At 34.5% G+C, this 15,715-nt stretch overlaps 2 protein-coding genes across 3 annotated transcripts in view; one reads left to right on the forward strand and one right to left on the reverse strand.

The window, feature by feature from the left end:
* The window catches only part of LOC149076959 (uncharacterized), a 55,690-nt gene extending 44,016 nt beyond the window's left edge, over nt 1-11,674 (forward strand). For both annotated transcript variants that reach the window (XM_089244691.1, XM_089244690.1), the window contains exons 3-7: nt 1,283-1,323; nt 9,755-9,987; nt 10,097-10,391; nt 10,494-10,727; nt 11,386-11,674. In XM_089244691.1, the coding sequence (XP_089100817.1) occupies nt 1,283-1,323; nt 9,755-9,987; nt 10,097-10,391; nt 10,494-10,727; nt 11,386-11,577 (995 nt within the window). In that variant the 3' untranslated portion in view covers nt 11,578-11,674. The remainder of the gene's footprint in view (nt 1-1,282; nt 1,324-9,754; nt 9,988-10,096; nt 10,392-10,493; nt 10,728-11,385) is intronic.
* The window catches only part of LOC149076961 (uncharacterized), a 17,406-nt gene continuing 13,297 nt past the window's right edge, over nt 11,607-15,715 (reverse strand). Inside the window, exons 9-11 of the mRNA XM_089244689.1 lie at nt 13,955-14,160; nt 12,419-12,493; nt 11,607-12,243 (exon numbers count right to left, since the gene is read on the reverse strand). Coding sequence (XP_089100815.1) covers nt 12,112-12,243; nt 12,419-12,493; nt 13,955-14,160 — 413 coding nt within the window. The 3' untranslated portion in view covers nt 11,607-12,111. The remainder of the gene's footprint in view (nt 12,244-12,418; nt 12,494-13,954; nt 14,161-15,715) is intronic.

Genomic DNA, 15,715 nt, shown 5'->3' on the forward strand with positions numbered 1-15,715 from the left:
AACGTGTAGTACTCAGATATGTCTTCCATGTTGCAAAGGGTTGTACAGTTATTAAAATACAAAAAACTTACGTTTTATACGGGCACCCTGTCCTCAATAACCGAATTATAAATTTGTAGCCCCGTCTCTCCTGAGGCCAGCAAAAGAAATTTTACGCTTCTAAGTTCAATATTCACAGAGGCATTAGAATTCAAAAATCTCTGAAAAGAAGGGAAAGAACAGAATAATGAGCATGTGTGAGTTAGTTTATACTATTTTTTTCTTCCAACTTTTCTCCGATTTATGAAATCAAATATCTCACCGAATATTGTACTTACAAACGTGGATTTTTTTTTTTGGCCTTGGGAGAGACAGGGCAACTTTCTAATTGGAAGTTAGAGGACAAGGGGACTGCATAAAAAGTTAATTTTTGTGTTTTAATATATATACAACCCCTTGCGCCATAAATGACGTATCTGAGTTCTATACGTTATTTAAATACTTTTTCTAATTGAAAGAAGGCGCGGTAGCCTAGGTCAATAAAAACTACTCGCCTAAAGTACCAAAGGATGTTTAGAGGTGTCGCGAGTTCGATACCCGGTTCGTCCTTGTCAGAAAACTTTCTTGACACGGGTACAATACAAACGGTGACATGACCGCAGAAGAAATTGCTACCGCAGGGAGTCCCCCATCGAGGGGTTGGCGCACCAACCTCTCGATGACTATAAAAAAAGAAGCCTGCCATTCGGAATCGACAATAAATTGTAGGTTCCGGTCTAATTAGCCCTCGCGTGCAAAAAATGACCATGGTGCGGCAAAAATGATCAAATGATTCTAATTGAAAGCATGCCTTTAGGTTCAACGGTTTGCCAGTAAAATGCATCATGGGGGGAATTATGTAAAAAATCACCCTGCATACACACATAATCGATCATCGAGAATAATATTGTCGAACGAGATTTGCTACTCGAAAGGGTTGGTTGTTTATTGGCTTAAGTTCTTCGTGTCAATGTACCCCCGACATAATGATTTAATTTTAGCTGAGCCCATGGAGTGTCAATGATTGGTCCGTCATCGTTTGTTTCCTCTAATGAATATGCAAGGAAAAACACAAAAATATTTCTTTTCACATCAATTTGTGACACTTCCTGTATCGTTGATGATAAGCCTCCGCGGATAATGATATTCGCATGATGTTAATTATTATCTCATTCTCTCGTAATTTATATGATCAATTCTATTTATATTCATTACCTTCGCATTATTCATGCATTTTTGTAATTTTTTTTCTCCTATTATGCAGTTTCCTCTCATACATCTCTCGTCAAAGCCTATGTAGCAGCTGTAAGTATTTATTGTCTTTATATGTATATGGTATCGTATCTATTATATAAATGAAATGATCCTGAATATTGATATGATATAGTTTAAGAACATTCTTGGGAATTCTTTTTATATCCATGTAATTTACGCGTTACTTGAATTCTTTCATATTTAACATTAGGAAAATATTTACCGGTTGTTTAGGGAAACACATTAGCAGTAGGAACCTTGAACCAGTTATCGGACCTGGTCGTTGCATTACTTCATTTCACCTTCGTGTGTTGTGTGTATATGCTCGCAGGTTGTTGCAGTTTTTACGCAACTGGGTTACAATAATTCCTTTCCCCCCTCCCCCTCTCTCTCTCTGTTATAACGTCATTTAAATAACACGCATTTGAACTCGAGAAAAAGCGAACGCGAAGGTAATATGTGACTGTTATGTGATAAACATTTCTTAAAGGGCGTGGATGAGAAATCCACTTTCATCAATTTAGCCTTCATTCCGTATGCAGGAGGAAACAAATCCAGTGATAATGACAGTATAATAACAATAATAATAATAACAACAATAATAACAACCACGTGTGACGGATTATGAAGGTACGGTTATTGCCTCGGAGGTTTTTTTTGGATTATTTTGGTTTTCGACTCGAGGCTATGTCTGACACTGAGGTTAATGAGAACGAAGATGAAAAAAAATATATTATTCGAATGGAAAGAAGGGTCTCAAAGTGAGTAACGCAGACGTTTTTGTTATACTCGTAAAGAAGCATGATATTTACGATAGGAAAATCTTGAAATAATAGATTTTACATGATGAAACTATGCCTTTGAACAAATTTTACTAATTTTACATTTTTAATTGGGCATTAATTTGTTAATACGGTAATAAAAACCACAAAATTTACACGATAGGTGGGGCCGGCGATAATCACGTCGGGGTATGACTTCTCATATAAGTGTGCAAGAATAATAATTGATTGGGACCGCAATTTAAGAAAAGTACCCGTCTTTTTCGTTCTTAACACTTAAACGACCACTCACGAGATTTCTCGTGTTTCAATGCTGAGACGTAAAAGACCAGCAACGAGATTTCTCGATTTTTAATTTCTATGTATTTGTTTTTCATTTCCAAACGAGAAAATCGCCGGTCTTAGAGTAAGCGTACGGGAAATAATATGCGGCCACTTAAGTGTTAACATGGATGCCCCACTGTATGGTACTTAACTATAACGTCATGAAATTTAACTTGCTTTGTGATTGCAATCCGTTCCAGTAAAAATAATAATAATGCATTCTGTAAAATCTGCGCAAATGAATGTCACGCGTTAAAATCTTTGAATGTTTTGATAACATCCATGGGTGTATGTAGGATCAACCTTTGGAGGAGGCACAAGGAATTTCTTCCAGAGATTTTTTTAGTCATTAATTCTTGAATAGCATTTTAAATTAATAAAAATTCATTAAGATAGTATAGAAAGGTGTTTTTTCCCGATATTTTAATTCTTTAACAGAAATATTAAAAAATATTTTAAATGTTTGATCGTCTCAGATTGGGGCAAGAACTTCTTGTGCCCCTCCTTACGTAAAACTCTGATAACAATTTGGTCCATCGAAAAAAAATGAGCTGCTTGTATTTGGAGCAGTGATATCTGAAAAAAAAATTCAGAGTAATTTCCTCTCCAAAATTTTAAGGGTTAATTTTGTGAAAGAGGAGATTTTTTTGAAATGAAAAACAGAGAAATAACGCACAAATAAGGCAGAGAATAAGGCATAAAACAGAGAAATAATAAGGCGCAAATGCGAGCCGATCTCCCCGTTAAAAAGTCTCGCCACAGAGAGCAACAGTCCTACAACGATCATTCAATCATAACACTTCACTCATAGTTAGAAAAACTGGTGGCAGATGCCAGCACTACACATAACAAGCATTACAGAGAAACAAAAAACTTCACGTCAGGTTTCACTACACGTACACGCACATTCCCGCATGCACCGATTCGTTGGGGGTTCTGCGGGGGGGGGGGAGGGTGTGGGCGGGGTGCATGTGTGGTGTAGCAGTAGTAGGTAGGGCCTCCAAAAAATGGCTCGGGGATCCACGATGTTCTTAAGTCAGCCACCTCGTTGGGCGATTTGCCTATTGTGGCGTTGTATTTGTAACTCTATCAAAAAAGGAATTACCAAAAATTTGAAGGATTATTTTCTCTTCAACGACGTGCGAAGGAATAATATTGAATTTTGATTCGTGAATCTAGATGCGTGTTGGTGAGTGCACTGGTTTCGATACAAGAAAAAAAAAATTTTATCCGTGAGTTGAAATTGATCAAGAGTTAAATTGCCATATTAATGAGCATCATTATGAATTTTAAAAGTTTTCTGACTATTTATAACGTTAGATTTAGTATGGGGGGGGGGGGGATTGGGACATTTCTCTGTAAAAATGTAAAACACTATACAAGCCTTGGGGTTCCATTTCTGAATCACGGCACAAAGTTTTCATCACTGTAGCCTATTAAACATCAGTGCAGTCTCATCACATCATTTTTACTCATCGATTTTTTTGATCACTTAATAATCTCTATTATCTGACCAATAATCTCATGATTATACTTGAATTTCATGAATGAGTATTTTTCACATAAAATCGCGTAGTTGCGGAATCACACAGCTCGGGGTAGCGTAAGTCGGAGTATTATACCGTAGTGTGATATTTTTTCATCTTTCTTCAACATCTAAATGACAATTCACTACCGTATTCAATTCATGAAATTTTTCAAAACTAGGATATATAGTGATGATTCTTAATTTCAGAAGCTGCAGTATGATTTTGATCTCTTAATTCAGAAGTAATAGCATAGTTCTTAATAGTAAAAATCAGAGCTTTGTCTCGATTCATACTAGGCATAATTCAAGCAGCTTATATTCGCTATTATAATTCAAGCTTCATTTTGATTCATAATTCTACTGTAACTCCAAAGACTATGTTGTGACTAAAAATTCCAGTTTTGGTTTCGATTCTCAAGTCTACCATTGCTGGAAATCAGAGTAGTAGAGTGAATAATTTTCTGAATCATTAAACTACTCACAGCCTCATCGGACAACTCGTCACAATTTATTACTATCGATCTCAAAAGAGAAATGAGAACTGTTTCTAATGAGGCAGGTTTGTAGCTAGTGGTCCTACTCAAATACAGAAGCTTAGAACGTTTTGATTCTCAACTTAAATTTGTTAGAATGGCAGCGTCAATGAAGGTATGGCTAAGAAAACGCATCAATCCCTGAATAATAATGTCAAGTAACTCCAGCAGCTGCGACTCTTTGACTCTTACTATCAGCTTTTATTCGATTCGCAGCTTCACTCTAGTCTCGCCACAGAGAGCAACAGGCCTACAACGTAAATTATTCAATCATTACACTTCACTCATAGTTACAGAAATTGATGGCAGCACTACACATAATACGCATTACACAAAAACTTCACGTTAGGATCACAACACGTACATTCTGGCATGTACCAATTCGTTAGAAATTCCATAGAGGTGCATGTAGGGTTAAGCAGTAGTAGCAGCTATACTCTAGTAGCTGAGAGGGAAAAATTATTCTTAACTTCAGTAGCTTGAACCAAGATTTAACCCTTGAGATCGGTCAAGTTTCGATTTGTACTGGTTTGATTCGATTGGTTTCGACCACAAATTTGGATTTGCTTCGATTCTTGACTCTATAGCAACTCCATGCGCCTGGAAAATTATTTTGATTCCAGGGGCTATATTTCGATTCGTAACTCTATTGTAACTTCAGTAGCTTGAGCAAAGATTAGACTCTTGAATTCGATTTTGTTTCGATACATGTCTACTCAACTCTAGCAGCTGGGGAAATTGTTTCGATTCCAAGGATGGCTTTGTTTCAATTCTTAACTCTATAGCTGCTCTAGCAACTAGTTTTGATTCCAAACGTGGCTTTTATTTGTTTGGATTCGTAACTCTACCGTTATAGTTGGCCATAGTTCCGAGTCCCAGTCTGCCGCAAGATAGATAAGGCTGTAACGGCGCTAATTACATGCTTTTATCATTTATGCTTTTTTTTCTTTTCGTAACTCTATTAACTGAAAAACGGCATCGATTTTCATCTAGTTTTGTCCGGATTCGATGAAGATGAGAACTGCAAGCTATGTAAGTGCAAAAAAATTGAGGAATGCCACATTTATATTGAAGTATTACTGAAATTACACAAAACTTTATTAAATATTCCTTAAAATATACCAAGCATTTCTGAAATTATCCTACAGAAAAGTGCAAAAAAAAAAAAAAAATAATAATAATAATAATAAAAAATGAAGGAAAAAGGGCCTTGCTCTTAAGAATTTGTGTTTGTACAATAATATTACTCTCTTTTTGTTTCTTTGTAAAAAGTTCTCTACTAATCAAATTTGTTAAAATGATTTTTTGTTCTTTCCGGATAAATGATCATAGAAAATGTAGAATTGCGCTTTTCATCAATCAAAGGAAATTCATTAGCATCAGCACAGAATACTATTCAAAAAATCTATTTTAGAAAGTCCCAGGTGTCAGACAATCCGATCAATTAATTGATCTCTAAATATACAGATCGATAGGACTGATTTGACGCGAACCTGTTACGGTCATACGGGTGCTGACAAGGCACGTAACCGGCTCACCGATGAATGATAATAATATCATATAGGGTTTTGAACTTGATATCGAAAACAAACCAATCATACCTTATTAGAAATATATGCAAATAACTAATTACATACAATTAAGAGTGCTAACGTTATTCAACACTAATTAGTGTTTCTTTTTACTTCTCGTGTGACCGATACGGCAAGTTATGGCTACCGATTCGGTAAAAGCACTTATTTTCTCTTCTTCCCAAAATGTTTGAGGTCAAACTCAAAGTTCTCATTGTTCAAATTGAATGTCCCGCTTTGAAAAAGAATATTGTAACGTATCGGAGAAATCATTTTAATGAATGAAACATTCAAAAATGTGTTGATTGGATTCCGCTATAAATCAGTAGAATCCCTAAACTTTGGTCGAGATTAATTGGGCCCCAAGGGATTCCGGCCGGTGACCTTTTCGGTCATGCGAATAAACGTAATGATTGGAAATTATCAAAGAGAGAGAAATGTATTTCCATTCCATTACATAATAATTGTCGTTATTGAAGGAAGGAATTACATCTTTAATTTATTCAATTAGTTGAACGGTTTATTTCGAAATTATCTCAAGAATTTAATTGGCATTACCATAATGCATCGAAAAAAAAAGACATGAAATTAGCCAAAATTTACTAGATAATGACTTCAACTGCGCCGTGAATTTGGCAAATTAACATAATTTTCTAACTTTTTTCTTTTTTGTCTGACATAAATACTACAACTACTACACCGTACATGCATCTCGTAAACAATTTTTTGGGGAATTTATAATGAACGTTTCGTGTCCGAGAAATTCTAATATCTTGACATGTATACTTATAATTACCAGAATCGGTTATCAATTCACTGCATAATGACTGAACAAGAATTAAACCACCCCTTCCCCCACCAAAAAAAAAACCCCTGCAATGATGAGATGTCCAAGACATGCGTCGGAGGCGTGCATAGCCTTTCGAATATAATTGATGTTTTGTACTTTTTTATAATTACTCGTTTTTCCTCGCCGTAGCTGATAATTTTTCGCGTTGCCCTAGAAGTACGTCTCCGCAGGTTAGAAATTACTGATCTAGGAGAGGAGTATGAGACAGAACCGTAAAAAATACCCTTTGACGCGAATTCTCTACCCATTTTGGCGACTCTGGCATCATCGTACAAATAATAATAACTGAAGTTATATCTAATTTCGACATGTTTTCACGAGTCTAACAATCTTATTGCACTTGGATCATCCCATTCATTTGGTGGGGGAGTATAAACATTTTTTTTCTATCTCAGAGTTGTATATTTCAATTGCAATTAATTCAATCCAACTGCTTTGAGCTAAATTACAGCAGGCATTAACAATAGACCCTTTAATGCTCAAGTTTTTATATTTATTAATCTTACAATTCAAAGATTAAACGGGAAACACATAAATGTGTTATGCAAACAGTCGAATCCCGTCATACGATAACGAACTCCAAGGGACTGAAGAAAATACTTCGTTATAAAGGAATTTCCAAATTCGCGAATTTTAACGTACGTTAAAAAAATTCGCTGTAGCGGAATTTGATTCTAAGGAAAAAAAAAATTGCTCATATAAGTTCTAGATAATAAAAAGAATGGCGTTAAATTTCAAAAATAACTCAAAGCAAGTCAAACCAATTAGGCAATGATTTTTTTCGGATAAGTTCCATTTACTTAACATATTTGAGACAAACAATACGTAACATTTTTTTTCGTACAAGCACTCATTTAAAGTATACAATAGCAATGTTGAAAGATTTCGCATCCTAAAGAGCATGCAAATTCCAAAGTATTTTCTCATATAAGTAGACTGGTAACTAGCACATTTCAGGAATGAATGTGTTGAATTCATGTATGTTTCTGGAAAAGCTCTTATAAAGACAGCCAGCTACACCCACATCTTGGAAATTTTAAAATCTGGACTTTTTGTTATGGGATCCTATAACTGCTATTTGAATTTGAAATTCCTACTTAGTCCGATATGTTGAAAGAGTAGATGAAAGGTATGCCGTATTTTAATGCCACATTGTTTTTATTTACTCCAGCATCAACTTCAAAAATGATCTTAAGTTTTCTTATAATTAAATCGTTAACTGTGTCCTTTCGAGGCCACTCATTTTCAAACAGATTGATTGACTGATAACCGCTCACGCCCGTCTTCAAACAGAAGAAATATGAAACATTCCTAACACTCTTAGCGCAGATTTTATTTCTTTTTTAAAGATGCCGCTTAAAACTTCTTCCCCACACAAGCCATAGAAAAACAACCCTTTTTTCCTCCGATAGTTCAGAAAGTTAATTCCTTAAAACTGATTTTTACGGGATCATTTTCGGAACGTTCTATGCACTTTTGTTATTTTCAGAAACTTGTTTTTGAATTCGTTATAACGGATTTTTCATTTTATAATATCGGAATTCGCAATACATTGTTCCTATGTAAAATTTTTCAAGGAAAAGTTTTCGTCGCAAAACGAGATTTTCGCTATAATGGTATTCATTAAAACGGGATTCGACTGCATTTCTTTTTCCTGATTTGACCCTTTTCTCTCTCCAAAAAATATCCCCTAAATTAGGAATTTAACCTGTAATATCAGTATAATGTGAGCTTATATCCTAAAAAATGTTTGCAGAATGCACCACAACGATGTTAAAATAATTCTCCGTCTGAATATTCTTTAAACCTGATTCTGGTTTCACACAATGTGTACAAGTTTGAAATTTTTCTGGATCATATGAGTTTTGTGGAATTTTAGTAGAAAACCATTGGCAGCACGCTATTTAATAAATTATTTCATTGACAATGGCTTCTTATACTACAGCGGTTAATACAATACCGTTTATCGCTATTTTATAGCTTTTTAAATCCCTTTGAATTCGGTGAAAGTAATATCGAGTTGAACAAAAGAGAACGCTAATGAATTCTTTGAAAGAAAATAAGATACTATAGAAATGATAAGAGCTTTGTTTAGAAAAGAATATAATAGACACACGTGCGATGCCTTAGTGAGATTTCTTCTTATTGTCGTTAAAGGAATTAACTTACTGAAAAAGTACAATCTTATCGAATCACATTATCACGATGTTTTGAAAAAAAAAACAACCGAAATTGGTTTCGATTTGTCAGCAACGCCCATTTCTTACCTTCATTGCTATCTCACGTGATCGATGACCATGAGAAACTCTATTCCAAACAACGAAGTACCGGAATTTCGGTGGGAAGTGGGTAGAAAGTGTAGGAAATGACCAAACATGTCCACTTGATTAAAAGTTAAGTGTGGTTGTGGCATGTATCAATAGTCGATCTATATTCAGCCGGATAGATAAATAAAAAGCTCTTTAAAGGCTGAGCCGGAAGTTTACTGTGGATGATAAGCTGTGATGTCGTCCTCTTTATATATCCATAATAATAAATATTTAATAATATGGTTCTCGTTTTTCCGCCCTGTCTGTGATAGTTTTTTTCCCAGAATCGTGCGTTTTTTTGGCAGTTTGTTCAAAGTGTTTATGCATGAAAGTAGATGTAGATAAAAGTGGAACTCTAGACTGTTTAGAAAACGTTTGCATGATTATGAATGAGAAAACTTCCTCGATCAATATCATCAGAGTATTCAAAATGAAACTCGACCAGTTAACAGGATTTTTTTTTTGAGCAATGAACAGGAAATTGAGATTGTGATTTACTATCATAATATAAAACATACATTGTTTTTACCTCTAACCCGCTTTTTGTTTCGATTTGACCACAATTTTTTTTTTTTTCGTTTCTAGGAAGAACGTAATACTACTCTGGGACGATACCGAAGGATCACGACGTCCCACCCGTGGAGGAATCGACAGAAACTATTACCGTCATCGTCCACTTCAGGTCGTCATAGATGGACCTGGTCGACGTCAAGAGCGACAGATCGTCCATCCGAGTTGTTGAATACAACCGTCACACCGTCGTCTACGACGTTATCTGTGATAGAGCCGTTATCGTCAACGTCGGACCAGAATGCTGGGTAAGGCGATCATGAGCCTGTATATCACAGCGATTCCTTTTTTTTTTTGGAAATCCATAAGTTTGGATACATCTACGATTCAACGTCTTATTATTTTTATGTTTTACAGGCGTAGGATAGACATATTTGATTCTTCATCCTCTGAAAATAATCCACGTTCCGTGGTTTGGCCGATCAGACTCAGGCCTCCAGCACAGAAAAGGTTTCGTGCCCCGACACCGACCACATCTGCTCCACAAGTCCTATTGAAACTGTTACAGCCGAAACCTACCAGACCAGCCATCTATAGCCTCGACGGGTTCGTTCCTAAACCTTCTATTAAAAAAATTATTACCACGGAACCTCCTTACGTTATGAGTAGGAACGATCTCCAGCAGTTGCCGAGTGTTCCTAAAAGACGGAAGGTAACATCATCTAATATTCAACACTCTACTCTAGTGACAAGTAGTCTAGAATTCATCTAGGAGAAATCTAACACGCTTATCTTCCTCTTACTCCCACTTTAGATCAATAAGTTTAGCAAAACCGATGAAGAAAGTGAGGACGATGATGAAGACGATTACATTGGGAACAACGGAAGGAAGAAGAAGAAACCAGCCGTAAGCCATTACACGGCATTCGCCAGGAAAGGTGTTCCAGGACAAGATTTTCCGGTGTTCGGTTTCATTCCACAAACAGAGTTCCAATGTGGTTCTCAACCCGGTCCCGGAATGTATGCTGATCCTTTTACGGACTGCCAGGTCAGTTCCTAAGCAGAAGGATTTTATCATTTCATTCTTTTGGTCCTGAAACTTAAAGGATGGACTTGACAAATATAAGGTGGACAAGACGTCCAGGACAATTGATAACAAATCAGCCAATCGACACAAAAAGGTGCGGTTTGCATTAAAATACTTTATTATGGCTTAGAATTTTTTAAATAACCTAAAAAAAAGTTAAAATTTCACTCACACATGGCGCAGTAAAACAAAAACTCTACATAACACGCGAAATGCAACACAAACAGTGCATAATTAATGTTTATGAAAATTTACGTTTCATAAAACTATGAGATTTCAACATAAGCACCTTTCCACCCGCATAGATGTAAAAAAGGGATATTGGAATGTGATAGTTTTATGTAACCAAATAACATGTCATAAGCATAAATTATGCACAGTTTCTGTTGCATTTTATGCGTAAAATTTTTCATTTTACAGTGTCACCTGTGTGTCAAATTCATTAAAATAAATCTCTAGGCCATAAGTATTTTAATGCAAACTACACCTTTTTATGTCAAATGGTTGATTTGTTGTTAATTTTTAAAATAATGTGTCCAGGACTTTTTGTCCACTCTGTATGTCTACCATAACCATGTACCATTTTGCTTAATGTCTGACTGGTCTTTGTTTCACATAGGTGTGGCACATGTGTCCAGGTGGCAATTTCGCTCCACGACACAGCTTCTTATGCCCCAATGGAACCATTTTTAATCAAAAGAAAAGAATATGTGACTGGTGGTACAACGTTGACTGCAACATGAAGAAATCCCGAAACACTCGCTCCTTGACTATCATAGACAAAATATTCAATGATATTTATATGGACTGACTGCAAAAAAGAATGGACAATTACATATTACATTTTCATGCTTTCATTCTCAGCTTATGAATATCATATTATAATTAAACTTTTACGTTTTCGTACATTCCTGTTTATAATTTTATATATTTTTTCATGATGAGCTTTGCTGCAGAAGATAACAAACTTTTTATTTCGCATTCACATCTCAAGTGAAATCAATTGCAATGATTAGAGATGATAATAGAAGTGACATGGTTTTGCAATTAAGAAAAATAAAAGCAATTAAATTTTCTCATCTCATACAAGTAAGAAACCATATAATAAAGGGTCAGCACAAAAGAAATAGATACTTTCAAAATTCCATGAGAAAAGTAGTTGAAGTTTTGACTGTTCGACTAGTACTAGGAAAGAAAAAGAAGCAAATACAACAAAATAACGTTTCAATTTTTTTAATAACAAAATTTAGACATTAACTATTTACATAAAAATATTTTCTTCCTCTTTTAACATTAAATACTGGGGTGACCTAAACAAAGAATAACGACAATTATCAGCAATTTATCAAAAGTAAATTTGGCATGATATATTTTTCCTCAGGTAATCGTACAACTTGAGCAATTTACTATCTTCTTCCTCGGTTTTCAATGGCAAACAGTCGGAATCCACCAAACAATTTATATCTCTAGAAACATCCTACAGAATAAAATTACACAAATAATATGTACATACTAGAAATAGAAAACTATATTTCAGTACCACAAGATTTTAAAAAAAAAAAAAATTTTAACAAAAATTAGTCATTTGGTAAAGATTTCAGATAAAAGGTAAAATATCAAGAACAAAATAAATGAATCATATATATATATACCTCTAGCTTCTCTAACAAATGATTTGATATGCATACAGTCTTCTTTTTTTGTAAATCATGGGCTTCAATTTTTTTCTGCAATTACAAACAGTTATAAATGTATTAAAATAAACAAACATCCAGTTTGAAGTTCACGACAAATATTCTAGAATGACAATTCACACATTACTAAATTCACATCACAAACTAAGACAATTCATATTAACAAAAATTATTTTAACGAGCCAAATATGAGAAACAGTGAAAGTATTTGAAATTTTGTAGAAATAGTTGAAATAAGGCAAAAAAAAAACCACTTTTACAGATTCAGGATTTTTTCATCAACACAAAATATTTGATCGATCTTTCCATTTCCCATCTTCTCAAGGCAATATCAACATTTTTTGATAATTATATTACATGAATGAGAATAACTCTGAGAAATAATCCACTTGTATGTGTGACTGAATGTTCTGCCCTAAACACATTATTTTTATAAGAACATTCAAATCTATTTTTCTGTTATCCTGATGAGAGGCAAGGAAGCATAACCTTTTGGAATAGTCTCGAATAAAATTGATTAGCCAAAAAAAAAAAAAAAAAATTGCCTTGTGTGCACGAAATGACAAGCACAACAAAAATGATCAACAGACAGTTTTACTATCAGCCTACACATTTGTTCTGGTAAAAGTATTTGAAACAAAATGAAATGTGTTAATACATAATAACACTTAAAAAAAAATATTGTTAGGATTTGAATTGAAATGAGTTATGCAGGGTGTGTAGCTAACACCAGCCACAGCAAATTGCCGGCAAAACGTTGATCCTAGAGGCATGTTTCCAATTAGATAAAGTATCCAAATAATGTGTGACCTCAGATACATCATATTGCAAAAGATTTTACAGTTACTGAAAAATAAAAATTAACTTTTTATACAGACACCTTGTGCACAAAAACCCAATTTGAAAGTTGTTGCCCTGAATCTCCTTGGAGGGGGGGGGGGCAATCTACGCTTCTGAATGTAGTATCCACTGAAATATTTGAATAAAAAATTCAGAAAAATAAGTTATAAAAAAAAAAAAACCGTAAATGAGAGAAAAAGGCATTTCCATTAGTTTATGCTTACACTTCATTCATAGTTAGAAAAATTGATGGCGGATTTCAGTATGTACCAATTCGTTAGAAATTTTGTAGAGGAATGTGTATGAGCGGCATGTATGGTAAAGTAGTAGTACGTTATGCTGTTTCTTTCACAAATTTTCTCCGTTTTTTTTAAATTCAAATATCTTAGTGAATATTACACTTGGTAATGTGGAATTTCTTTTGTTGGCCTCTGAGGGGCAGGACAAAAACATTCAAATTGGGTTAATTTTTATATTTCTATAACTGCGCAAATTTATATTAGCAATATAAATTACGCATTTGGGTCAACTTGTTATTCGAATACTTTTTCCAATTGGTAATATGACTCTAGGATTAACACCAGTAATTTGCGGTGCCAGGTGTTAGCTAGCACCCTGTATATAAATACTTAACTTAAGAAAATCAGTTCTTACATAAATAAGTTCTATGACAGCCATTCTTATTTTAACCAGCAAATCGAAAGGTTTTGCTCTTATCTCAATAAGTAGAATTTTCCCTTTTTTGACCGCAGTGATTCGAACAGGGTTCCCAAAATAATTAACATAGGCAGTGCCTGATGGTGTGATGCTACCACAATCGTTCAGTATGAGTTTCAAAAGTTCCGCACACATGGTATCATCTGCAAATACAATATGCTTTTTTACCAAATTAAAAATAAAATAAAAAACAGTAAATATTAATGTCAGTATGTAAAAAGTAAGTTTTCAAACATGTTTTTTTAAAGGAGAGAAATCAATCACATTTTTCATGATTATGCTTCTGGTGAAAATGAAAAAGCCTAACATTCACAACACACTTTTTTCACAAATCTCTACAAATGTTTCTTTGTCTTTTTTCAATCATTATTTATTAATCATGAATGAATCTTGAATAATACTCTGTTTCTCCTTAGCTTGACTAAAAAATATGCCCTAGCTCGATTTTTTAGGAAGCTCCCCCACTCCAAAAATAAGAACCAATTAAAATCATTAGCCAGGCAAATGCATTTTGTATGCCTGTAGCTATACATACTGGTTGTACTGAATTATAAAACAGTAACTATATTTTTCACATTTATACTTGAAATAAATGATAATGCAAATTGTTAAGTACCGTAATTTCACACAACTTATGGTCCAAAATAACACCATTTTCTACATTAATCAAAACAACTTCTGTCTTCCAGCTATTCAAAAATTGTTTTTGCTGATATTGCCTGTAGTAAGATCAAGCATTAATGTAAAACACTTTTTTTACTCTTTATGTAGCTCAAATATGGATTTTTTAAATTTAAATTTTGAACCATAGTTGTGTTACGAAGTCCCAATTATAGTCTATCACATATTTTGTGTTATAAATTGCTAACGAACCATAGTTGAAAGAATGCACTACAACTATATCATATATCCGTCTTTATCCTCTTTGCTTTAAGAAGGGGTTTTTCTAAATTCGACCCCTGTGGGGGTCAAAAAGGGAAGTTCATAGAGAAATCACACAGAGCTAAAACTGCTGAAGCTATTAGAATTATGAAATATGGTCAGACATTTCGTTTCATGATGTGAAGACTAACTATGAAGGGGTTTTCCGAAATTCAACAGCTAAGGGGGTCATAAGAAGGGTTCAATGGGGGGGGGGGGGGTCGTATGGAGAAATCAGCCAAGCCGAAACCGGTGAAACCAAAATTCGTCTCTCTAAGGGGAGGGGTTCAAAGGTTATATGGAGCGATCATCACTGAGCCAAAATCGCTACAGCCATAAATACGAAATTTAGTCAATATATTTTATAAAGTAGATACCCACAAAGACAGTATTTCTGAAAATTCGTCCCTTCAATGGTGTTATGAAAGGTACAAATGTTACATGGGAGAATCATCTATGAGTAATTCTCAGATTACCAAATCCACGCAAACGAAGCTTCGGGTAACAGCTAGTGGTCCATAAAAATGGTTGGACCATAGTTGAGAGCAGAGTACAATTTTGTTATTTTTCCTATAAATATTTTTATATGCACACAACAGTAAAAATGTTTATTAAACATCTGTAAGTACTAAATTACCTGTAATACAGAACATCAATAGCGCGGAACAGCTTGTTGTAGTAACTTGTAGCTGAGGAAGTTTGCACAGCTGACAAGATAACGTGAAAAAAATAATCCCCAAATAACAGCTCATTTTAAGGAAAGTATCGGAGATAAGT

This window comes from Pholcus phalangioides, unplaced genomic scaffold, assembly GCF_987345545.1.
Source record: "Pholcus phalangioides strain wild (caught in Gottingen) unplaced genomic scaffold, Ppha-v1.0 ptg000015l_1, whole genome shotgun sequence".
NCBI classification, from domain to species: Eukaryota; Metazoa; Arthropoda; class Arachnida; order Araneae; family Pholcidae; genus Pholcus; species Pholcus phalangioides.